General features: G+C 35.4%; 2 protein-coding genes across 3 annotated transcripts; one reads left to right on the top strand and one right to left on the bottom strand.

Moving 5' to 3' along the window:
• Positions 1–2,053: 2,053 nt before the first annotated feature.
• psma5 (proteasome 20S subunit alpha 5) lies at positions 2,054–11,047 on the bottom strand. Of its 2 annotated transcripts, none has more exons than XM_048173014.1 (10): positions 10,896–11,047; positions 8,613–8,655; positions 8,229–8,295; positions 7,957–8,083; positions 7,784–7,851; positions 6,169–6,276; positions 6,004–6,062; positions 3,389–3,491; positions 2,516–2,602; positions 2,054–2,413 (listed from the first exon to the last, which is right to left on the bottom strand). In XM_048173014.1, exons 2-10 carry the CDS (start codon positions 8,639–8,641, stop codon positions 2,336–2,338), a joined length of 726 nt encoding a protein of 241 aa, XP_048028971.1. In that variant the 5' UTR covers positions 8,642–8,655; positions 10,896–11,047; the 3' UTR covers positions 2,054–2,335. The 2 variants fall into 2 exon arrangements, with proteins under 2 accessions (XP_048028971.1, XP_048028970.1); XM_048173013.1 differs by lacking the exon at positions 10,896–11,047 and adding an exon at positions 9,240–9,357.
• On the top strand, positions 9,987–25,674 carry sypl2a (synaptophysin-like 2a). Its single transcript, XM_048173017.1, has 6 exons — positions 9,987–10,200; positions 10,291–10,365; positions 18,237–18,349; positions 20,110–20,305; positions 23,277–23,453; positions 23,740–25,674. Exons 1-6 carry the CDS (start codon positions 10,186–10,188, stop codon positions 23,860–23,862), a joined length of 699 nt encoding a protein of 232 aa, XP_048028974.1. The 5' UTR covers positions 9,987–10,185; the 3' UTR covers positions 23,863–25,674.
• The last annotated feature ends 126 nt before the right edge of the window (positions 25,675–25,800 follow it).

The following is a 25,800-nucleotide window of genomic DNA, read 5'->3' on the forward strand; positions in this document are numbered from 1 at the left end:
TAGGATGGGCCGTCCGTTCGGACACGCCCATTTTCATGAATATTAATTCAGGCGCGCTGACGTTGCCTGGTAACCTTTTCAATGGCTATAGCTTTGCACCCTATGGTTTGCACGCGTTAGAATTCCAAAGGCTTAACATTAATATTAATTAGGACATTGCATCGCAATTTACCAATGGCGAAGGCCTGGTTTATGAATATTAAGAGACAAGCATTCACTATACTAGAATTGGGTTAACCACGCCTTCTGCTGACCAACCTATCTTACAAATTGTGAAACCGTCTGTCTTCCTTCCGATTTAATATGACAACAAAACTACCATGTGTTTGACTATGTGCTGTGAAAAGTTGAATAGTTTTATTTAAATGTCATCATTTTTTTATTTTATTTTATCGAATTAATATTATTGTAAGTCATACTAAAAACTTTTGATAATATCAAAATATTACAGAATATTACAGAAACTGGCTAACACATTTAATTTAGTGCTGTCAAATCGATTAATCGCATCTGACATAAATGTTTGCATAATATATGTGTGAATAATATATATATATATATACACACACACACTGTCTACTGCTCAAAAGTTTGGGGTCCATAAGATTTTTAATGTTTTTAAAAGAAGTTTTGTCTGCTCACCAAGGCTTAATTTATTTAATTAAAAATACAGTAAAAACAGTAATATTGTGAAACATTATTACAATTTAAAATAACTTAAAGTAATTTATTCTCGTGTTGGCAAAGCTGAATTTTCAGCATCATTACTCCAGTCTTCAGTGTCACATGATCCTTCAGAAATCATTCTAATATGATTTGATGCTCAAGAAACATTAATTATTATCAATGTTGAAAACAGTTGTGTACAATTTTTTTCAAAATTCTTCGATGAATAGAAAGTTCAAAAGAACAGCGTTTATTTAAAATAGAATATTTTTTAACATTATAATTGTCTTTACTGTAATTTTTGATCAGTTTACTCATCCTTGATGAATAAAAGTATTGATTGATTTTATTTCTATCCCCCAAAAATAAAATTAAAATTCTTACTGACCCCAAACTTTTGAATGGTAGTGTTTAATGTTACAAAAGATTTAGATTTCAGATAAATGCTGTTCTTTTGAACTTTCTATTCATCGTAGCATCATAAAATAAAAATGTAAATAACTGTTTTCACCATTGATAATAATCATAAATGTTTCTTGAGCATCAAATCATCATATTAGATTGATTTCTGAAGGATCATGTGACACTGAAGACTGTTGTAATGATGCTGAAAATTCAGCTTTGATCACAGGAATAAATTATACTTTACTGTATATTGACATAGAAAACAGCTGTTTTAAATTGGAATAATATTTCACAATATTACTGTTTTTGTTTGTATTTTTAATCAAATAAATGCAGGCTTGGTGAGCAGAAGATACCTCTTTTAAAACATTAAAAAATCTTACTGACCCCAAACTTTTGAACAGTAGTGTATTTTATGTTAGGTGCGATTAATCGATTTGACAGCACTCAATTACTGTATATTATAATTGCTACATATACTGAATACATTTAATTTCTAAAATATTACTGTACTATATTAAAAAAACATATTTACATATTTTTAAAAAACTTTTGGTGAAAAATAAGGCCACTAATAAAATGAACAAATTTGTGACATTGTCTGTTAACTCCTTTGTACAAAGAGCCAAAGAGCCATATTTTTTATACATTTATATTTCATAGAAATATTTAACAATAACATTTGAGTTTTACACAAATTTGTTCACACCTCTTCAAATGCATGGTACTATATTAAATTATAAAAATGAGCATTATATTTACACACACATGTGGTTCAAAAATATATAATAAAACTGATTATCCTTATTTAGGCTTTTGAGAATTTGCATGTAATTGAACAGCTGTACTTATAATAAAGATTTACAGCACATGATGCTGGACGAAACCTATAACAGCATATACGAATTTTCTTTATTGACAATTTTTTTCCTTTATTAGTCTATAATTGACTAAGAAGAAAAAAAAAAATCAAACACATCAGTTTTTCAACAACAGTTTATTATCTCAGTGATTGGTAACAAAAAGAACCCCCCCATTTACTTCAACTACAAGATCTGCTGTCCTGTGCTTGTACAGAACTATAGAAATTTTGGGATTGACAGAGGAAAAAAAAAGTATAAAGACTCAATTCCTGTCTGAACAGGCAAACCGTGGGATGCAGCCAGAGTATTCCGTATGCAATTGCTGTGTGATGATTCACACAAAATTACACTGGATTTTTCGTATTGAACATCAGTTGGGCTTTGCAGAGCTCTGTTCAGCTCTAGATATCCTTGATGACATCCTCAAGCTCTTCTTTTGTGTACATGTGAAAGGTCTTGCCAGGCTCTACTGTGGCAAGCTGCAGGCAGAGATAAGGAAATTGTCAGACCTTCAAATACTTTTAAATTTAATTATATTTCACATGACCAACACCATGTGAGGTGAAGTGCTTGTGCATTACCTCAATGTTAGTGGCATTGAGTTTCTCCTCCATCACTTGTTTCAGAATAGTGAGAGAAGACTTGATGGCATCTTTTAACGTCATGGACTGAAAAAGACAAAGAGACATTTCATGAATGTTTAGTGGGGGAAAGCAGCGACAAGTATAGCGTGAATTTTTTTTTTCAAAGCAATTAGATTTATGGAGAAGTCTTTTGGACACCGGCCGCTGCTTATTAGATTGCAGGATCACATGGGTGAGTCTGGTGACTAAAGTTACACTATTAGAGGCATGACATACTGGAATGGGAAGATGGGTGGGGTGGATTTAAAAAGGGACTCTTATTTCCTGAGCACGTGGCTCAATTTGCTGCTATAGGATGCTCTCAGGAGGAACACTTTTCTCTGTGAGAATATCATCTTGAAATAACCTGGCTGTGGAATTATGGATCAGATGGCTGAGATAGAGCTTAGAACTGTGTTATATACACATGGACATAAGGAGATGATTTTGCATTATAGAAAAAGTACAAAAGTATAATATATAATATAGGTTTTCAGTTATTAACTGAATTATTTGACCCTGAATTGCCTATATTTGCCTTTAAAATTAAATTATACAACTTATGATGCAAAAATGGTTGCTAGGCTAGTGCGATTTGTTTTTAACAGTATTTACTTAATATCAAATTAGACTTCACTAAGATGTTCTACATAAAAGAAACTAATAATAATAATGCTACTTTTGAAAATTTCTGCAGGCTCAAGGGATGTTGAGCTGTGCATTCAACTTGAGCGTCAAAACTGAGCTATCAGATTACCATTTCATTATTGATTTTACCATAAAACCTTAAAAAGTAAATGGAGATGAAGAGGAGAGAGTGGGTAAACGTACCTTGTGGTAAACCTCCTGCAGAGAGCTCTGAGCACCTTCAGATGCTGAGCCAATAGCCCTGGCATCACACTGGACAAAAGTGCCAGAAGGATCCATGTGGTATCTGCATTAAAAAAAAAGAAGTGTTTTTTGGTGTGATTTACATACTTTACAAACCAAACAATTCTGTACGAGTGCCTAATAAAGAAAAACCCAGGTATTCAACACTTCTCAGAACTTTTTGGATCTTGGAAAATTTTGAATTGTTATGGAATATTAATAATATATCAATATATATTAATAATAATTATAATGCTTTTGATACAGATTTCTTCTAGAATTGTACGATTCAGGGGAAAAAACATCTAATTCCATTTTTGTGATTGCAAATTAAAATGTTCTTAAAAAAAACAAAAAAAAAACACCTTCAACGTTTGCTGTGCTTAATAGAACTGCACAATTTGGCCAAAAAAATCTGTGATTACATATATCACAATATATATAACTAATAATAATTGTATTATTATCATTATTATTAAAAAAGAACACAGTGCTGCAATACACTGAAACATGCAGCATGTTTATTTAATTAAAATCATAGCCTTGACGATAATAATTGATAATCGCACTAAGCCATGTTGCCATTTAACAATATTTACTCTATCAAATTAGACTTACAGACAAATCAATAAAATAATAATAATAATGCTACTTTTGAAAGTTTGTGTAGGCTCAATGGATGTTGAGTTGTGCATTCAACTTAAGCATCAAAACCTCTTTATTGTAATTATAATTATTATAATAATTATAATGTTTTTGATACTGATTTCTTGTAGAACTGCACAATGCAAGGGGGAAAAAAACCATATTCTGTTTATGAAGATAACTATTGTGATTGCAAATTAAAAAGTAATAATTCCCCCCAAAAAAACCTCCAGGTTTGCTGTGCTTGTTAGTAGAACTGCACAATTTGGCCAAAAATAAATAAATAAATCTGTGATTATAATCACTATAACTAATAACAATTAGTATTATCATTACTGTTAAAAGATAAAAGAACAGTGCCGTGATTCACTCTGAAATATGCAGCACATATACTTAAATAATTAAATCACAGCCTTGGCAATTTGATATCCGCACTAAGCCATATTGCAATTTCTGCTTTATTCCAATTACTCAGCGTTCCAAATTATTATGCAAGTGACATATCAGTAAGATTTCAGTAGAATAAACATTTAGATTTTAGTTTTTCTAAGAAAATGTTTGTTTGTTTATTTATCCATGTCTTTTTAGATAACTGGTATCAATCTCAGACAAAATAATTAGCCAGGTCTATGGAAACCCTACTTAGAGGTTGTTCCACATTATTAAGCAAGTCACAGTTCTCATGCAATATAGGGAGGAAGAAAGATCTTTCTGAAGATGAAAAGCATGAAATGGTGCAACGTTGTGCAAAAGGCATGAAAACTGGCTGGCAGTTGTGCGTAAAGATGCATTTTAGACACCACTAACCAAACCTCACAAAGAGAAACATTAACAGTGGGTGTAGAATTACATGAAGACTCATTTTTTAAATAGTTTTATTCACTGACTAATGCTGTACTACAATGGATGGTCTAAACGGATGGATTTCTGGATGGTTGGTGAATGGCCACCACGTTCCAACAAGACTGCAACGTCAGCAAGGAGCTGACAGGTGTTGATTTGGGCTGGAATATTGGGAAGTGAGATGGAAGGTCCCTTTAGGGTCTCTGAGGGTATTAAAATGACTTTTGCAAGATATGTGAAGTTCATAACTGGCCATTTTCAGCTATGATATAAAAAGGAGGATAGTGCCTTCTGAAATACAATGCACTATGCACTATCCCATGCTGCAAAAAATCACCACAGCAATAAAACTGTTTGAAAATGTATTTCTACACCCACTGTAAATGTTTCTCTTTGTGAACTTTGGTTTGGAGTGGCTGAAATGCATCTTTACGCATAACTGCCAGCCTGCATGGAGAGCCTCTTGAGACTCCAGAGACACCAGGAGCTTCAAATACCTGTTTGCTGCTCAACACCATGGCTTTTTTATAGGTGCCCTTTTAATACAATTAATTTTTTTGACAGGAACTTTCATTAATAAGCCTTTATCTGACCGAGTTCTGCTGTGCTCTAAATCACTCACAAATATTAGTTGTTTTCATGCCTTTTGCACAACATTGGACCATTTCATGCTTTTCATCTTCAGAAAGATCTTTCTTCCTCTCCATATGGCATGAGAACTGTGACTTGCTTAATAATGTGGAACAACCTCTAAGTAGGGTTTCCATAGACCTAAGTAGACCTGGCAAATTATTTTGTTATACCAGTTATCTAAAAAGACATGGATAAATAAACAAACATACATTTTCTTAGAAAAACTAAAATCTGAATGTTTATTCTATTGAAATCTTACTGATATGTCACTTGCATAATAATTTGGAACGTGGTGTATTCATATATCACTCATTTCTTGGAATGTACATCAAGCAGGGCAAAACATTGAAAAATAAAACAAACCAGTATAAATGTGTTTGTTTTTTAATATCTATTAAAACAAACTGCTCTACATTTACCTTGATAAAAATACTAAAAGCAAAAAGAGTACTTACAGCTGAGGTCCTTTCTCATCCACACCTCCGAAAAGCAGAGCGACACCAAAAGGACGGCTCTAAAGTTGAAAAAGAGGGACATTTCTATTTAAACCACATCCAGAGACTACCATCCTCAGTGAACTGAAAACAAGTGCAATAACATTGAAGCCAGACGGCTCTTACCATAGCGCCAGGGTCAGCGTCCTCCTCTCCAAACTGCAGAGCGAGGTTAGACACGGCCTGCGTTACGCTCTCCACTGTCATTGTCTCATTGTAGGTAAACCAATGGTTCTGCAGAAACACTAGAATGCTTACAATATAATCTTTTGCATTTAGAGTGAAAACTTTGCTTTTGTTTTTCTTTTCCCTCCTTCTCTCGCTTTGTCTCTCCCACTCACTATCTCGCTCTCAGGTTCACTGTGAGAAGCCGTGTCAGCTGTCAATCATCGTTAGGGCGTTAGGGCTTCCAGCATGCCTCGTTTGGCAGCAGTGTTTGTGTTCAGTGTCTTGAGTTGTGTAACTTGTATCAGTTGTTTATTGAATTCCATGTGTGTCTGTGTAGTCTAACCCTTCATACTTTAGTATTTGTGCTTTATGCCAATGTTCTGAGTTTATGGTTCTTTATTGGGGAAAAAGGGAACAGGTAAGCAGATCGCACGATGTACACTGCGCCCGTAGTAATGTCAAGTGTTAGACACACTAGGTAAGAAATGTGTGTAAGAAGTAGAATAGAATTCGGCTTATTTTTCACATTTTTCTTTTGTTTAGTTAGAGGGTTTTGGAGAGTAGCTTTAAGGGAATTATTTTGGTTTTATTTGCAGCCACCTAAAGAGTTAGTTCACCCAAAAATGAAAATAATGTCATTAACTTCTCACCCTCATGTCGTTCCACACCCGTAAAACCTTCGTTCATCTTCGGAACACAAATTAAGATATTTTTGATGAAATCCGATGGCTCAGTGAGGCCTCTATAGACAGCAATGCCATTGTAAATCTCAAGATCCATAAATGTACTAAAAACATATTTAAATCAGTTCATGTGAGTTCAGTGGTTCAACCTTAATATTATAAAGCGACGAGAATATTTTTGTGTGCCAAAAAAACAAAATAACGACTTTTCAACAATATTTCGTGATGACTGATCAATGTGTAAAGCACTTCAGAGCTTTACACATTGAATCAGTGATTCGGATTTCCTATCAAACGGCTAAACTGCTGAAATCACGTGACTGATTCACTGATTCGATTCGTAAAGCTCAGAAGCTTCATGAAGCAGTGTTTTTAAAATCGGCCATCACAAGATATTGTTGAAAAGTCGTTATTTTGTTTTTTTGGCAGACAAAAAGTATTCTCATCACATTATAATATTAAGGTTGAACCACTGTAGTCACATGAACTGATTTAAATATGTTTTTAGTACCTTTATTGATCTTGAGATTTACAATGGCATTGCTGTCTATGTAGGCCTCACTGAGCCATTGGATTTAATCAGAAATATTTGAATTTGTGTTACGAAGATGAACGAAGGTCTTACGGGTGTAGAACGACATGAGGGTGAGTAATAAATGACATTATTTTCATTTTTGGGTGAACTAACCATTTAAGTTCCTTTTCCCTATGACTATATATGTTTTCTTTTGTGTCGTCTTATGCATTGTACATAGCTCACTCACTGTAGCGTGAGATCTAAATGTTACGTTCCATCTCCTTGACCTTTAAAGACCGTAACACACCTGTACACAATTATTACTGAATGAGGCTTTGGTGACAACACAGATTATGAAGAAACTTTCACTGACCTGTGTTTCCACTCTTGCTTTGTCGATAAGTGTTTTTGCATCAGCTATTAAGCCACTCATGGCACAGCCTGTATTGAGAAATGAACATGATCATTCACTACTAGCTTTATTACCCTTATCCTCACCGAGAATATGTAATATAATATATGTTATATAATTAGAGTTTGTCTTACCAATGTAAGTGTCGATCTCTACAATCTTTTCAATGCTGCTGGGCTCCATCAGAGGAGAGGTTATTCTCTTCTCCACAGCGAGACACACTCCCTCCGCTGTCTGGATGCCAATGGCTGTGGACCCCAACTGTAAAGTCACACAAAGCAAAACAAATTAGCGCCGACATTCATGAGAAAGCTGAAAAAGACACAACATTTGGGTAATAAGATGTATTACATATCATATTACAAGTATTACACATCATATTATTGAATATACTGAAAATATTTACCTTGATGGCTTCAATAGCATATTCTACTTGAAAAAGCCTTCCTTCTGGTGAGAAAGTGTTTACTCCTCTGAGGATGGGGAGAAAAAAAATGTTAATATAATACAGTAAGTTTATTCAAATATGCATTTACAATACCTTTCATACACTTTAATGAACTGTATGTATGAGTAAAAGAAGGTCTTATATCGGCAAGCAAAATAAAACTGAAAGTGAAAGTTTCAAGACAAGACGGTGACATTACATTCTTTGAAGAGATGTGTGTAAATATCATATATATATATATAAGAGCAGTCACTGACACCACAAGAATGAAACACAAATGATGGAAAGTCATTCAAAGCAGTGAAAGCATAAAGTATAGATAAAGATCATTCTTCATCTTACCTGTCATATTCGGATCTTGTCAGGAACATTTTGAAATGCAAATCTAGAAAAAAATTAATATAAAAATGTTAAAACAGACAGACCTTGATTTTCTAACTTTAAATGAAGTGAGTTAGCGCAAAACAGCTCGCTATGTTAGCGGCGCGATGTTGGCATTGGAGTTCATAACCAATCAGAGACCGGCATCCCTTCCACTGATTGGACGATTTTAAGATGAAAGGCGGGACTAAGAGTCAACTGTCTATTTGATTGGCCGAACCACTGGTCACTCAATGACAAGGCATGTTTCATTTCAACCAAGTCATTTATATGTTGTGAGCTCTTTAGAAATACCCCCAGCGTATTTATTTTCATCTATGCACTTTTAAAAACTCCCAAAGGCCTCAATAAGCAGTTTTCCCATACGTTGTTTTATATATTTTGTTATTTATTTTGATAAAACCATGTGAGAACACATACACATGAGCATCTGCCGTTAGCTAACCGGTTTACTACTAAATAAACAACACATGAGCCGTTTAAAACAACTTTATACAGTATGCTCTGTTGTTTCAAATGCTTTTGTCTGCTGAGCTGCGATTTGCTGCAGTAGAACACAACAAAAAATGTATGCGATTAATTTCTTACCTTCTGCAGTAGAGGGTGAGTTTGCTAGTTTCAACAGTGCAGGAAGTGTTTTTACATAATCGTCCGATAAAAACATGTCGGACCAACTTAGGTTCCTACCCTATTGTCATAGAAGTCTTTTGCACACTGGCTGTGAGTGGTCGTAATACTTTATTGTTCAGAATGAAGACGATATATATATATATATATATATATATATATATATATATATATATATATATATATATATAAAATCGAAACAACATAATTATTTACAAATAAAATACACCAAAATATATTAAATTATAACATAAATGAAATTAAAGTTTTTCTCATGTAACTTTTTTCTTTTATGTGCAAATACAATATTGCCTACATTGTGATACCTATTAAATAGAAAATATTTGTGATTTCATAGGATAAAATGGGTAATTTTAGCCCATAATTATAACATTATATTCAAAATCCATCATTTAAAACATTTAAGAGGCTTTTTTAGGCTATTAATTAGAGAACATAATCAATTTAAATAATGTTTATTGTAAGACAGAACAAAGGTCATGCAAAACTGGTTTTAATAAACTTGCTTAATGAAGTAATCTTTTTGTGTTCTGTTTATTTTTAATATTTATTAACTATTTTACACAAGCAATTGTTCATTTCCACTAATAAAATCACAATCTTTTACTTATTTAGGCCTATTTTGTGCATATTTCCGTACTGGAGGGATCTGGCAACACTGCAGTGCATTTACGCGTGTGTGTCACTTTAAGAGAAAGTTGAAATCACGTGTTTAACTGTAGAAAGTTTGACAAGTTGGTCGACACTAGTCCTTTATTTTTTCCCGCTATCGAAAACCTTGAACGTCATTGTCTTGTGTCCTCTATTTCTGTTAATAACCAAATCGGAAACTATCCTGGAGTCGAAGTCTTTTCTATTAGCGTCAATATAAAAATACACCCACAACATGGAAATCCTGCAGGTAATAAACTAACAGCAGTTTGGTGGTCTTCGTCTTTTCCGCTCAGGAAAATCGATTGAAGGGTTTCGTCTTTATTTTCTCCATTTACAGAAAGTCATGTCGGGTTTTAGTCTGGATTTGGGACCTGTGAAAGAGCCACTGGGATTTATCCGAATCCTGGAATGGGTGAGTTCCTGCGATCATTCAACAAATCCAAATGTCACATTGTATCTTTTTGATGGAACGTTCATTATGACAAATGATACATTGTTGCAAATGTTTTTTAAACGCTGTATCATTCGATCATATCCATGTACCTTTACACGATGAAACAAGTTCGTTTGAGTCACATATGGTGTTGTTGTTTTGTCAATAAGGGGCAACACCCATGTCAAAGTAATGTCAACTGGACCAAAACTCGTACATTATCCATTTTTAAGGTCATCTATACATATACACACCTATACATGAGTCATCTGATAGGGATTGTGCAGTAGAAATTTTCTCAAGCATACAAATGCATGCAAATTTCTACAAGTCCTGCCTTGCACACTCTCTCTTGAGAATTGAATGGTGTTTACATTGCCAACGGTAGAAGCAACCAAGACAGCCCTGTTTGCCTCATGAACATTAAGAGGCTCCTATGGTGGACTTTAGACTAATACCACATATACCTCTGCAAACAATGGAAAATCTAGGCTATAAAACACGCCTACCTGCAGGGTTCTCCGGCTGATGTGGGTAACTAGGCCTCGACTCACTCTCTGGAGGTCATTAACCTACTAAGAAATCAGGTTGGATATGAAATTAACTTTTTGATTCAGTCTGATCTGGTTTACGTGCTATACAATTAAGTTTCGATGATCTGGAAAAGATTTATAATGGATTCTAGAATGTAGAAGCTTCCTTCGGAAGGGCATCTCATCTACTGTTGCATGGCTTGTGAGCTAAATATATTTTTGTTTGTCCTCAATTTAGTTGTAGACTAGACTGAAATTCAATCCAGTTGGTCTGGTATAGGTTAGAAGTCCGGAAGTGGAAGCTAACTGCCATAAATTTTAGTGTTTGACATGTGACACTATACCTGCATAAACACTGACGTATATATCTGATGGCACTGAAAGCAGCCAAGATCATTTTTAGAAGTGATGTTGTATATACAGAAAAGAATCCCAGCTGTTGTTGCTGAAATAGCATGTAGTTTATTAGATATTCACTAACAGGACTAACGCCGGGCCATGTAGTTGCATTATTGATCCTACGGAAGTAAGCTGCAATAGTCTTTCCTTCCTTATTTATATATCTGTATCAAAGTAAAACAGCTTCTTGAACAAGAACAATTGTGGAGCTTGATTTTGTCCATTGAGAATTGATTTGATCGTTGAACGGTTGTGGTTTGCTATTGGTCGATCTCATGTGAGTGACAGGTTGTCCCGCCCTCACGCATGTAAACGCGTCTTCAGAGAAGAGAGTAGTGATGGGATATCCGATTCTTTTCTGCAAACTGGACTGTTCGTTTCAATGAACCGGTTCAAAAAAATTGTTTTCATAATCGCGCAATGATATCACATATACGCAATGCTGTCATTGAATCACCCAATAATGATATGAAACACAGATGTTTTACATCTCTAGTGAATAAACTAGTCTTAATCAGCTCATTTTTTACATAAACCATAAAAAAACAACATTCAAGTCAACTGCTCAGTTTAGGCTTTGCTTGTATCTGGAGCTCTTTGGTTTTTCATGGACATGTCAGAGTCTGAACAGTTTCCTCGGTTCAGCAAGAACTGTTGTAACCATTAACCGACACTTTACTGCTGTTGAACTACTGCCGTCGGATCACTGTTATATTTCCAATATATTTTATTTGTTATACACTTTACAGCAAAAGACGTCAGAAACATATGTTTTGCCCCCTTTATGAAACCCTCGGCAGACAGAACTCCTCATGTTGGACATATTCTGTACTGTTCTCAGTTCAGTGGACTAACTGAAATGCTGAATGAGTTGGCAAATAAAGGCATTGTAGGATCATATACTCCTGGATATTGACTCATTTAAGTGACCTGACGTGTGTAGCCAAGTATGGTGTTGTCCCTTACTCGGAATGTGTGCTCTGCGTTTCACCCATCCAAGCGCACACACACGGAAGTGAGTATTGAAAACGCAAACCGTGAATACACACCCGGAGCAGTGGGCAGCCATTTTATTCTGCAGCGCCTGGGGAGCAATTGGGGGTTAGGTGCCTTGCTCAAGGGCACTTCAGTTGTGGGTAATGAGAGTGGAAGAGCGCTGTTCATTCACTCCCTCCACCTACATTTCCTGCCGGCACTGAGACTCAAACCTGCAACCTTCTGGTTCAAGTCCAACTCTCTAACCATTAGGCCGTGTGTCTACCAAAGCATTTTTAGCCAGCTGAAAATGCTAGACGCTCTGCTTAAAACGCCAAGCTGTGAGTGCTTGAGAGCGCTTCGGCAGCGCAGTGTGCATTTTTTCTTCTTTTTTTTCTCAATCAAGACACTTTGCGTGCTACGATATGGAATATCCTCGGAAGTGTTAGTAGTATCTCATTTCACAGATAGTTTGTTTCTGTACTGTTTCTATTTACAAATGTTGATACAATGTAAAGTATTTGCTTTGGCTCTTGTTTTAAAGGTGCTAAAGAGGATGTTTTGTTTTATACATTTTTGCAATATTACTTGAAACTGTCTTTACTAACTGATAAAAGACTATTTATTAGGTGCACTGAAAGGAATAGTATTAATATACATCATCTGTGCACGAGGTTGGGCCTTAAAAACATCAGCCAATCGTTTACGCGATCATCACGTAAACGATTGGCCCTCTGGTTTGTCAATCACTGCCGTGACGTTCCTTGTGAGAGACGTGCGCGGATTGGCCCTCTGGCTTGTCAATCACTGCCATGACGATCCATGTGAGAGACGAGCGAGGCTGTGCGCTCCAGTAACTTTCCACACTCCACAGGCGCTGCATGCAATGTTTTTGTCAGGAGACAGGAGTAACAACTGCAGATTATGAGTTACCTGCGGTGAGTCCGACATAATGAATCCACGGCTTTAAGTTGCGCACACACTTAACTATTGTAAGGCCGATTATGAATGTAAATTGCTACTTATGACTGATCGCGCTTAAACGCGTCCAGTCAGAGCCAGTTGCTTTCAGTCTGCGATTACAGTCGGTGTTCAAATTCCATGTGAAAGTATATAAATCTGCTTCAGGAGCAGGAAACAATCACTGTATGTTGAGCACAGTCTTAGAATGTTTTAGCTAGTCGTTAAATGTGTGCCCGGCTTAATAACACAGCGAATGCCGGTGGTAAACACTCGTGTTCAGATACTCGTGCACAAGTTTTGGGAGGCGTTCCCTCGAAAAGAGCTGTGAAGGAGGGGGGCTGTTCTTACCCATGCGCTCATTTCAAAAACTCAGTCGACAAAAAGAACCTCTTTAGCACCTTTAAATAATTTGTTCCGATATTATCATGCTTGTTGTTGTCATCTGCTAATGTTGTATAAGCAGAATGTGGCGGTTGGTCGATGTGGTATTTGTCCCGCCCCTCCTCCACTGTGATTGGATGGCTGGGTACAAAGTGACAGTGATGAACGCTGCATTTTACCCAAATTTGAACATTTTTTAACTCTGAGCGCTCAGCGCTTTAGCATGAAATAGACGCTCAGTGCCTCGTTACGCTCCTGGCATTTTAAAAATGCGGCGCTCCCATTGAAAACAATTGGAAAAATACGCTAGCCTCGGAAAAAACGCTTTGGTGGCCATAACTGCCCCCCTACATAACATACCTGTACAGGGGTATGTTTCGAGACCAAATGAGTGTCAGGCATGTCCTAAAGTGAATTTTGATTGAGTAACTTGTAGATCTGTGCTGACTCAAGTCACAAACTGTTTCATACGGTTCAGTCCAAAAGAAGATAATCACTAGAAGACAATATATTTTGGTGTAAGAGGTAGAGGAAATTATTTTGATTTAAAGATTACAAAGGCACATGAATAATAATAAAAAAAAGATGTGCACGGATAAATCATTTATAATAAATGCTGCAATATTCCATGAAAAAACAAGAATTGTCTATTTTGATTTCATGGTGACTTTAAATTATGTCTAGGCTTTTGTTTTTTAAGGACATATTTTTTTTCTTCTCTCACCTGGCAGGTCTACTTCTCTTTCACTTTTGCCAGACCCTTTGTAAACATTTGCACTTTGCACATAATTTTGCCTTGTCTTTGCAAGTCATTATAATTGCGAACATGCAAGGTGTTGGTAGACAAAACTAAACGTGCAATTTTACACAATAGTGCGCTGTTTTGGATCCTTTGTATGTCGGTGATGGAATTTCAGCAACTTAATCCAGGTGCTGTTTATCAGTGGGGACTTCTTTCATCACAAGCTTCTTTGAAAAAATCCCAGAAAACGAAAACCTACGATGCAACATAATTTGAGTGCAGAAGGTGTAAATTAAGCTGTTATCTTTTTAGGTTAGAGATTACATTTGGAGGTCTAGACACGCTGAATAGGAAGTAGGAAATAAATGAGTGCTTCTTTAAGGTGTAACCGGTCTGGCGTTAGTTGCGTAAAAGTGCTTATATGTGGAGGAGGATATGGCTTATATGCATTCATAAGCATTTTTCCTAGAGAATGTCCTGAATTGCAAAAAAAATCAAAGGAAACGGGCGGTTTGACAAATTATTTACTTGTAAAGCAAGAATGTCAGCCACTCCCTAAATCAGCATGTGTCCGCAGTGATGTTTTTCCTTTTAACAACCACAACCCAGATCTCTCAGTAATAATACAGCAGTGGAGATGAAGTATTGGCCACTAACAGGTAAATCGACCCCTGATCACGTTGACAGTGGCGGCAGGGACGGTTCATTCACACAAAGGCGCTCTTTAATAATCACTTGCTGTGTGTAGGTGTGCATTCCAGCGTGAACGTGGCATCGGCCCACCACGTGGTTCTGTTTGGTGCCAGGCACCCTTAGTTGGCTCGCTGTGCTTCTCTGTGCCAAGCACCTGCACCACACGCTGGCCAGGAATGAAGCCAATGTCTTGGCGGGGTGAAGATCACACACACCCACACTTTAGAATGCGGAGTGATTTTTATGGCAGCAAAAATAAGGCTATTTTTAGAATCATTTTAGGGTGCAATACAGACTAACATGTCTCAGAGGATCAGATATCTGGTTTAATGAAAGAAGAAAACAATCTATCCTCAGTTGGAAAATATAGACTGTTAAGTCTGTTTGATTATATCTTGATTAATTTTTTTATTTTTTACTTCAAACATTGATATATATATCAGTGTTTGAAGTAAAAAATTTAAAAATGTATGCGCATATATATATATATATATATATATATATATATATATATATATATATATATATATATATATATATATATATATATATATATATATATATATATATATATATATATATATATATTATATTTATAATATATATGCAGATAGTTATTTTCCGTGAATTATATAAAGCTGTAAAGAAATGTCAGTCATATTTCAAAAATGTAATCGTAAAATGGAATATATGTATATTTTTTTATATTTAGAATAATTATATAAAATATTTTTATTTTAAGAAATTATATAGAATAGATTACATTACATAAAATAAAGAAAGAAAATAAAGAAATAAAGAAAATGAAGCCTATTTTTAGGACCATTATATTATTTTGCACTGTGACATTATTTTGCAGCATTTATTATTTTTAGTGTTTATAATATATTATATACTTTAAAATAAATACTCCTGTGGCATATAATGAGCTTTTATTTTTATATTTTCAGTTTTCATTTTAATTTAAAGGTCCCGTTCTTCGTGATCCCATGTTTCAAACTTTAGTTAGTGTGTAATGTTGTTGTTAGAGTATAAATAAAATCTGTAAAATTTTAAAGCTCAAAGTTCAATGCCAAGCGAGATATTTAATTTAACAGAAGTCGCCTACATCGAACGGCCAGTTTGGACTACATCCCTCTACTTCCTTCTTTAATGACGTCACTAAAACAGTTTTTTGACTAACCTCCGCCCACAGGAATACACGAGAGTTGCGTTTGTAGAGTGTGTTTGTCGCCATGTCATCGAAACGCTGTTATTTTCATCCCGCAGTCCAATCACCGGGTCTGATTCCGGCTCAAATTGATAGGGAAAAATTAAGGACATGTTTACAATAACACTGAGCGCGTGCATCTCCACGTTATGGTAAGAGGCGTGACCTTTCCGTGCAAGGAGCGCTAAGCTGCTGTCGAATCACAACACAGGAACCGCTGGCACAATCAGAACTCGTTACGTATTTCTGAAGGAGGGACTTCATAGAACAAGGAAGTCATCAGCCCGTTTTTATGACAGTGGAAACAGCGGTATACAGATAAGTAAATTATGTGAAAAATACTGTGTTTTTTTACACGCGAAACATGAACACATGTTATATTGCACACTATAAACACAATCAAAGCTTCAAAAAACCACGAAAAACGGGACCTTTAAGTGTTTGTAATTTAGCTAAGTGCTTTTGTCATTTATTAGTTTGTGTTTTTTATCACTTTATTTTATTGTATTTTATTTTATTTTATTTTATTTTATTTTATTTTATTTTATTTCAGTTTAAGTCATTTTAGCACTTCATCTTAAATTGGAAATGTTGTCTTGGCACCTAACTGAAACAAAATAGTTTTTAAACTTTAGTTTTTTTACTATTTTAATTTATTAAAGCTTTATTTAAATGAATAAAAATTATTTTGATTAGTTTTAGTTAACAATAACAACACTGATGCCCATTCCCCCTATTTATACATTTTTTCCAAGACATTTTCATGAGATTCACCCTTTTAAATGGCAGTATTTTGAAAATATAATTCTCACAAAGGTCTTCTGTGATGGAAGTTCTGCATCCCGCTATTGTGTTTCCTGTGTAACAGCAACTGCTTCTCTGAAGGTCCATCAATGTTTCTTAAACAAGGGGTTCCACAGACACTTCGGTGATCAAACAGTCCTTGGAATTCTTTAATATGTAGCTGAAATGTAAAAGAAAGGTTGAACTTTAACTTGGTTTGAACATTTGTGTTTCGTTTCCACTGACTCAAGCTGCGAGTAGAGCTGTGTTAAAGAGATAAATCACACAAAAATTAAAAGTCTGTAATTTTGCCCACAAAAGAGTCATGGTTTGAAACGATATGAGGGTGAGGGTGACAGATTTTTTGGGGGGAACTATCGCTTTAAGCATTTTCCAATTAGTTCTTCCCAGTATGTTTAATCCGAGATCCACAGTGTTCTTCCATTTTACAGCATGGCTCTTAAAAGTTTATCTTTTTCATGAAATTGCTTTTTTTTTTTTTTTAAACAGCAAAACACCTTAGATATAGGGGAAAGGCTGGCTCATAGAGCACTGAAAAATGCCTGCAGAATCTATAAATCAGAGCTGTGCTACTATAGTTATTCTCACAAATGTCTGCAGAAGCCACTTCCTGTGTGGAAGTGGGGCGTTTGTAAAAGGAAAGCAGCGAACCACGCGCCAGGATATGTGTGAGTCGACGAGGGGGAAAAGTGTTGAAGGATCAAACACTCAATCCATTTCACTCTCATTTATCATTTCACATCACTGACAGCTGTTGAGTTCATGTTTTTGAAGTCTTATTTTTGCATATGTTAAACCCTCACTAATTGGGCTGCATCTATTACTTTTTTGATGTTTCAGAAATTTCTGGGAAATTACACCTTGATTTCTGAAATAAAAAATAATAAATCCAGATCCTTTTCTAGTGGTTAAAATAGAATTCAGATACATGTTTATAATGATCACACATGAAATGCTTACACAAAATTGCATTTAACATGATTATTTTACTACTTAACTCTGAACTGATCATTTTGACATTTTCAGACTTCTGTAAACTGATTAAGTGTGCATAGTTATAGACAGTGCTGATATCAGAATCGATGCATGTGATGATTTCATTGAAAAATGTTACAGAGATGTCTTATTATCATGATTGTTGTGTTTTCAGGTTTTCACCATTTGTGCCTTTGCCACCACTGGTGGTTATGTTGGATCCACTACGCTCACTATTAATTGTGCAACTAAAAACGACATTACTGCTCATTTTGGATATCCTTTTAGGTAAAACAACCACATTTCTATTACAAATTATTTCAAAATAAAGGTGTCATTTTTTTTTCAGTGTTAAAATGTCATCCAATGAAAAAGTCATTTGTATTTTGTAGAGGTGCACCGATACTACATTTCTCTGTCTATACCAATAGCTGATTATTCAGAATGATATCTGCCAATAATGATATTTTCTTAAGGAAAAAAAATCTCTCCCAAATAATGCTGCAAATTATACAGGGAACCCTCTCATTTAGTACATTACTATAATCAAAGTCCCTTTAAGACAAGTCATTTCACTCGGCGGCCATCTTTGAAACGCCTCTCGGGCATCCTGGGCATCATGCAGCTCCTATCTCTTTGAATGGGGAAACATCAGATTCTCCAAAACTGTTCGCCAACCTTACGATTAAATTTCATATTTGAAATCACCAATGAAATCTTAACAACAACCGACTCATAAATTTAGTTTCTAAACGCTCGAATCATGACAAAAAAAACTGTATTTTTTCAGGCTGGATCAAGCTAATGTGCATGCGCAGACCTAAATGCGCGTCTCTTCGGAGGCGCGCGTCTGACTGTTTCTATAGAAACCAGTGATTCTAACGGCCGCTGAGGTGACGCGATGACTTTACCAGTCGGCGATTGGCTCTTGGCTTTAGAAGGCGGGACTTATTCCGCCATATTGCGCGTTACACTTTCTCCCATTCAAAACAATACGAGTGACATGTCTTGTGTTATTCTATAGTCTTTGCTATAATATTAGAGGTTAAAATTAACAACAGAGCTATTCAACTAGTATTTATTTCCAAATATAATAATTACACAAATAATAACTGAAATGTTTGTATTCAACTCAGCTGCACATTAGGTAACACTTGTCTTCATAACAAATTTATTCAAGCATAAATGCGTATATCATTTTCAGTAAATCAGTTTCTCTCTAGTGTTTTTATAGCTAATTATGAACTGTGAACATTGGATAACTTTCCTGAGGTAAATGCAGAGTTAATTGACATTGTTCACAAGCTATTTTATTAACACTCTTAAATGTGTGAATTTTGTGATAAAATGGACAGAATTTAAAAGCTGAGACTTTGCACTTAAATGTTTGAATTCTGTGATAAAATGGACAGTTAAAAAAGCTGAGGCTTTGTTTCTTATCACAAGTAAAAAAGCATGAAGCTCTTTGCGATTATTGAATGTTTGGTGTAGTTAGGGTTGCCAGGTTTTCACAACAAAACTCACCCAATTGCAAATCAAAATTAGCCAAAAACTCGTGTTTCAGGGAGGTCCCCCCTAAGAAAAAATTGCATTCTCAGGGGTAAAATCCATGTTTTTGGCTGGGTTCCCCTGGTAAAATTTGCATTCTATGTGCTAAACGTCATGTTATGTGGAGTTGCTTCAACCCACGGCCATGAAAAACAACCCACAGCAACAGTGATTAAGTGCGATCCTGGCAACCCTGGCTTGAACTATGGGTGATTCATTGGGTAAAATAGAGCTTGCTTTAATGGCACTATTTTTTAACTTTTAATACATTATTGTCGCGTTAACTTGCCCTAAATTGAGAAACATGAGAACTTTTCTTCACACACAGTATTAGTAGCAGTCTGAACATGTCGGCTGTTTTTAAATAATTGGCCGATGACTAATAGGAAAAATAATTGTTTTTTATCGGCCGATACCAATTATTGGCAGATATATCGGTGCATCTCTGATATTTTGCTTAACATACACAACATGTTAAATATGTGACTTTCAATTATCAGGCTCCCAAGTCAGCCATATGACATTAATCATTGCAATGGGACCAAGAACACGACCTTCCTGCAGGGAGATTTCTCCTCCTCGGCTGAGTTCTTTGTCTCTGTGGGCGTCTTGGGCTTCCTGTATTGTACTTTCACCCTCATCCTGTACTTGGGCTACCAGCATGTGTACAGGGAGTCTAACCGTGGCCCCACCTTTGTGAGTAATCAATCGATTCATTTTTTATTTGAAACATTATGAATGATTGTGAGCGTATGAATTTCTATGTCATGATTGTGTTTTTTTTTTTTTTTTTGTATGTACTTATCATGAATCAATCAAAAGCAAGACATTAAGAGTTTGTGACTCATGGTTTGGAAGAAATTATCTTTGTGAAACGGGATATTTAGTACGGGTGTGAAAAGACAGTTAGCTCACAAGAAGGAGACTAGATGAGATTTTTAAACAGTATTTTTAAGAAATCCTCAATGACGAAATAGAAAAATAGTCTGCATGTGCATTTGAAATGTTTTAACTAATCATCTTGTAATGAATGTCATTTCGGTTCTACTTTCTGAGTAGGAGTTATCATATTGAAAAAGATAACAATATACAAGTACTGTTAACTTTTGCCACAAACTCAACTGACTGGCTTCTCTCCTGTATGATTTCTTATGAGTCTCTTCAGACCTTAGAGCTGTTCATGATTTATGAGCTTCTACAACTTTTGACCTCCTAATTTAACTCCTGTCCACAAATTGATCATAGAAATAAAAACAGTATAAATAAAAAGAATAAGTTTTCTCTTAGTCTTATTAAGTGCAAACAATAAGTGCAACTATAATGAAAGTACTCTCACAGTATTCAAAGTGCAAACAGAGACCAAATTTTTCTTCAAGCATGATACAGAGCTGAGAGATGGTTACAACTACACAGCCCAGCCTAAGATAGCTTTCATATTGGGAGATATTTGCATGCATCTGGGAGCCGCTTTGAAAAGGCGGGCTATTGTAACATTCACATTCAATTTTGCGATCGCGCGTACTCTGTGAATAGGGAGCGACGGTGCTGAGCAGCACTCATTCTACAAGATAAGACATTTGTCAAGCACTTAGGCTCTGTTGTGCAACAGATCCTCCCCCATGGTCTCGTCAGTCATCTCGTCAGTTTCGTCATGTGATCGGTGAAGAGTTATGTGCAACTCTGCAGCTCGTGTTGGATGAGCTGGATGGAATTAAAGCATTTAATTATTCAATTGAATTAAATAGTTTTTATCTCTATAAAAAGAAAAATGACAGTGGAGGCGTAATGTAAGCGTAGCGGTGGCATATTCTTTCCTAATTTCACCCTCACACTCCGTCACGGCGATATCGCGAGACCGCTTTTCACCTCAACAAAGGAGTCTCGTCACATTTTAATCTTGCGAGATCCCGAGGTACGGTAGTATAATATTAAAATATGTGTTGTGAGGATTTTTGAATTGGTTTGTTTTACAGTTTAGGGCAGTCAATAATAAATAAAATAAAATTTTCCTGATAATTTACTGTCCTTCTTTCTTCAGTCGAAAAGAAATTAAGGTTTTTGATGAAAACATTCCAGGATTTTTCTCCATATAGTGGTCTTCAGTGGACTCCAGACAGTTGAAGGTCAAAATGACAGTTTCAGTGCAGCTTCAAAGGGCTTTAAACGACACCAGACGAGGAATAAGGGTCTTATCTAGTGAAACGATCGGTTGTTTTCGAAAAAATATAAATGTATATGCTTTTATAAACACAAATGATCGCCTTGCAAGTGCTTCCGCTTTCCGTATTCTTCAAAAAGCTTACGCCGTATGTCCTGCGCCTTTCCTATTCTACTTACGGAAAAAAAAAACAGAACGGAATTTTTTTTTTAAATGGCCGATCGTTTCGCTAGATAAGACCCTTATTCATCGTCTGGTATCGTTTAAAGCCCTTTGAAGCTGCACTGAAACTGTAATTTTGACCTTCAACCGTTTGGTGCCCATTGAAGTCCACTATAAGGAGAATAATCCTGGAATGTTTTCCTCAAAAACCTTAATTTCTTTTCGACTGAAGAAAGAAGGACATGAACATCTTGGATGACATGAGGGTGAGTAAATTATCAGGAAAAGTTTATTTGAAAGTGGACTAATCCTTTAATGGTTGCAAATGAGATGTTAATTTTATTTAAAGTGCCACAATTCTGCTATTTTAAAGGTTCCTAATTTTGTTTTTGAGGTCTCCTACAGTAGTTTTACATGCATCAAAGGTAAAAAAAAACCCCAAAAAGCACTTTAAATCTCTCATAATACACACTGCAGCATCACCTCTTTTCTCACAGTGTCCGAAACGGTTTGATAAAGGATTCGCTCTCTCTATACCCCTCCTTTCCTAGAGCCTGCTCTGCTCTTATTGGTCAGATGGCCCAGTCTGTTATGATTGATCGTCCACTCACAGTGCATGTCAGAAACCAAATGCCCATTATCATATCTGATCATATCCCATTACACACTAGATGTTCATGTCTTTCTTTCTTCAGTCGAAAAGAAATGAAGGTTTTTGATGAAAACATTCCAGGATTATTCTCCTTATAGTGGACTTCAATGGTCTCCAAACTGTTGAAGGTCAAAATGACAGTTTCAGAGCAGCTTCAAAGGGCTTTAAACGATACCAGATGAGGAATAAGGGTCTTATCTAGCGAAACGATTGGTCATTTTCAAAATTATATAAACAAATTATCGCCTTCCAAGTGGTTCTGACACTTTCGTATTCTTCAAAAAGCTTACGCTGTATGTCCCATGCCTTCCCTATTCTAATTACAAAACCACTTGGAAGGTGATCATTTGTTTATATAAAGCATATGCATTTACATTTTTTTTTTTTTTTTTTTTTTCCCGAAAATGGCCGTTTCGGTCATTTATTTTACAGTATTTACTCAAAATTCACTAATAAATGTTTAATAGAAAACATTAATTATTCATTGTAAAGGCTATACATTTTTCGGAGCTGACGCTTCTGTTAATCGTTCAAGTGTCTGTTATCTTCTCATGCCATGTGATTTTCTTTCATCTGTTGAACTACTTTTGTGCATTTTTGTCCTTTTGAAAGCAACTTTATCAGAATATCATTTTCTCTTACAATTCCCATGAACAAGGATTGCCATTTCAAACTTTAATGTGTTTCCTCCCCAGGATCTGATTGTGACCGGGATCTTTGCGTTCTTGTGGCTGGTGTGCTCCTCAGCTTGGGGAAAAGGTTTAACAGATGTCAAGTATGCTACAAATCCTGATAGGCTAATCGATCATTGTCTGCCTGATAAATGTGAAGCGAAGAGCTATCCTGCTATGGGTCGTCTCAATGCCTCTGTGGTAAGGACGATTACTACCTGTTAGTTCTGCTCTCATATTTGTATTGTTTTTTTTTTAACCTAGTTAAAGGGATAGTTCCATTAAAAAAAAAATTTGTCATCATTTACTCACCCTCAAGTTGTTGTGCGGTTAAAGTTTTTGCAACACGTTTTAGAAACAATCTTAATGACCTGTGGGAGAAAAACTTTGTGTTGTTCATTGTCCTTCTCCTACTAGTAATTTATTTGTAAGCAGAAATGAGCAGTTGAAGCACTAAATGTATCTTTCTCTTTTCTGTATCTTCTAGCTTTTTGGATTCCTAAACCTGATATTGTGGGCAGGGAACTGCTGGTTCATCTACAAGGAGACTCCGTTTCATAAGCCGGCCAATCCGCCACCCAACGCAGAGGAAGGAGTTTCCACCTCCTAATTAAACAAGACGGCCTCCTTCCTCTCCTTTCCATCCGTTCATCAAGCAGAGGACATCACCGTTTGTTCATGCAAAAGCTTTGTTTCTAGCTCCACGCATTGCGGTTCACTACATTATAAATGCTATAAGCTGAATTCATCATTTCTTTATGGATTTTTTCTTTTATTATTTTAGTGTCTGTTTGATGGCACTGCCGGGTGATAATTTTGTCAAGCAGGTCGTCTAAAGCGAGGCAAAAATAAACCAAATTTTATTAGATCAGTAGCATTTATATTACAAATTAAAAAGGTAACTTGTGTTCTAGGTAAATGGGATAGTTCACCAAAAATGAGAATTCTGTCATCATTTACTCACCCTCATTTTGTTCCAATCCTGTATGAGTTTCTTTCTTCTGTTGAACTAAAAAGAAGATGTTTTAAAGAATGCAGGTAACCAAACAGCCATTGACTTCCATAGTAGGAAAAAAACACTATGGAAGTCAAACTGTTTGGTTACCAACATTCTTCAAAATATCTTCAGTAGAAGAAAGAATCTCATACAGGTTTGAAACAACATGAGGGTGAGTAAATGATGCCAGAATTTTCATTTTTGGGTGAACTATCCCTTTAAACTGTCTAATTTGGTATAAAGATGACCTGCATTTCAATAACTCTAAGTATCCACTACAATCAGACCTCTTGAGAAGCAGACGTTACATTTGAAAGCTCTTATGTGAGCACTTAAAACACAAGCGCACTAATATCTAGCTCTAGACATTTAAAGCTTGTCTTTCTCTGTAGTTTTTAAAAACTATTTATTGGTTTAAGTGCCTTTTCATTTACGTTCACAATGTTTTTGTCACACCCAAAACACTTTTGACAACTAAGTCACCTTACTTTTGTCAGAAAATGACAAACTGAAATTCTTGTTTTCAGCCATAAAGCCTCTGATATTTAATCTGTAACCTTTATTTTAAGTCTTTGTGTGAATTCTCTGAGTTGACTCTTTTTGAAGTGGTATTTGGTAATAAATTACTACGCCAAAGGCCATTTTTCATTTGCTATCAGGAAAAATGTTAACTATTCAACACTAGTCATTGTTCAACTGAAAGAAACACTTGTTTAATTGTTTTTCTACTGTTCAGAGTAGTAATGTTGTCATTATTTGACTCGACACTGTAAATGAAGTGTTTGTATCACATGGGATGATGTGTATATTTACAGAAAGAACATTTAATTTTGTGCATCTGTGGCATGTTTTACCATCTTATTTTTTACAGAGAAATACATTTGTGGGGGATTGCATTCAGTTTAATCCTAAAATAGAGAATAATTGTTCAGTAGCTGTGATTTGTCTGTGTGCAGCTTATGTTCTGATGAAAATTGATTTGTATTTGTTTCATTTTAAATTGGAATTTTTTTGTATTATTATTATTATATTCTTAAGTAGTTGATTTAATCAGAAGATGAAACTTTCCATTTAATATTCACTGCCACATCTAAAAATTTTAATCCAATTACCTGGTATGTCAACATAGCTAGAAAAAGTATACTTAAACACATTAAATTATTAATATAAATGATTATAGTTGTGATTTAAAGGGGAAAAAGGTTCAAAGTGCCATCTAAAAATCTCAAAGGTATTTCCTCACATCATATGTTGTCTAATTTTTGTCCTGGAGCAATCCTCAATTTTGGTTGAGACTTTTGGAAAATATAGGCCTACATTTTTGTTGTTGTGTTTTTGTATCTTTGTGCTAAGTTCAGAAGGAAAATCTCCACAAAGGCTGTTTGCAGTTTTGGTTAGTATTAAAAGAGGAGAGCTGTAAATAAATATTGGTTCGTGTTTTATTTCCAAAAGACTGCTGTTTACTACATAACCACTAGATGGTAGTATTGTAAACGCAATAAATTCATCAAAAACAAGGCAAAATCACAACACACGTGACACGTGAATGAT

Source organism: Megalobrama amblycephala, linkage group LG21 (assembly GCF_018812025.1).
Source record: "Megalobrama amblycephala isolate DHTTF-2021 linkage group LG21, ASM1881202v1, whole genome shotgun sequence".
Taxonomy (NCBI): domain Eukaryota; kingdom Metazoa; phylum Chordata; class Actinopteri; order Cypriniformes; family Xenocyprididae; genus Megalobrama; species Megalobrama amblycephala.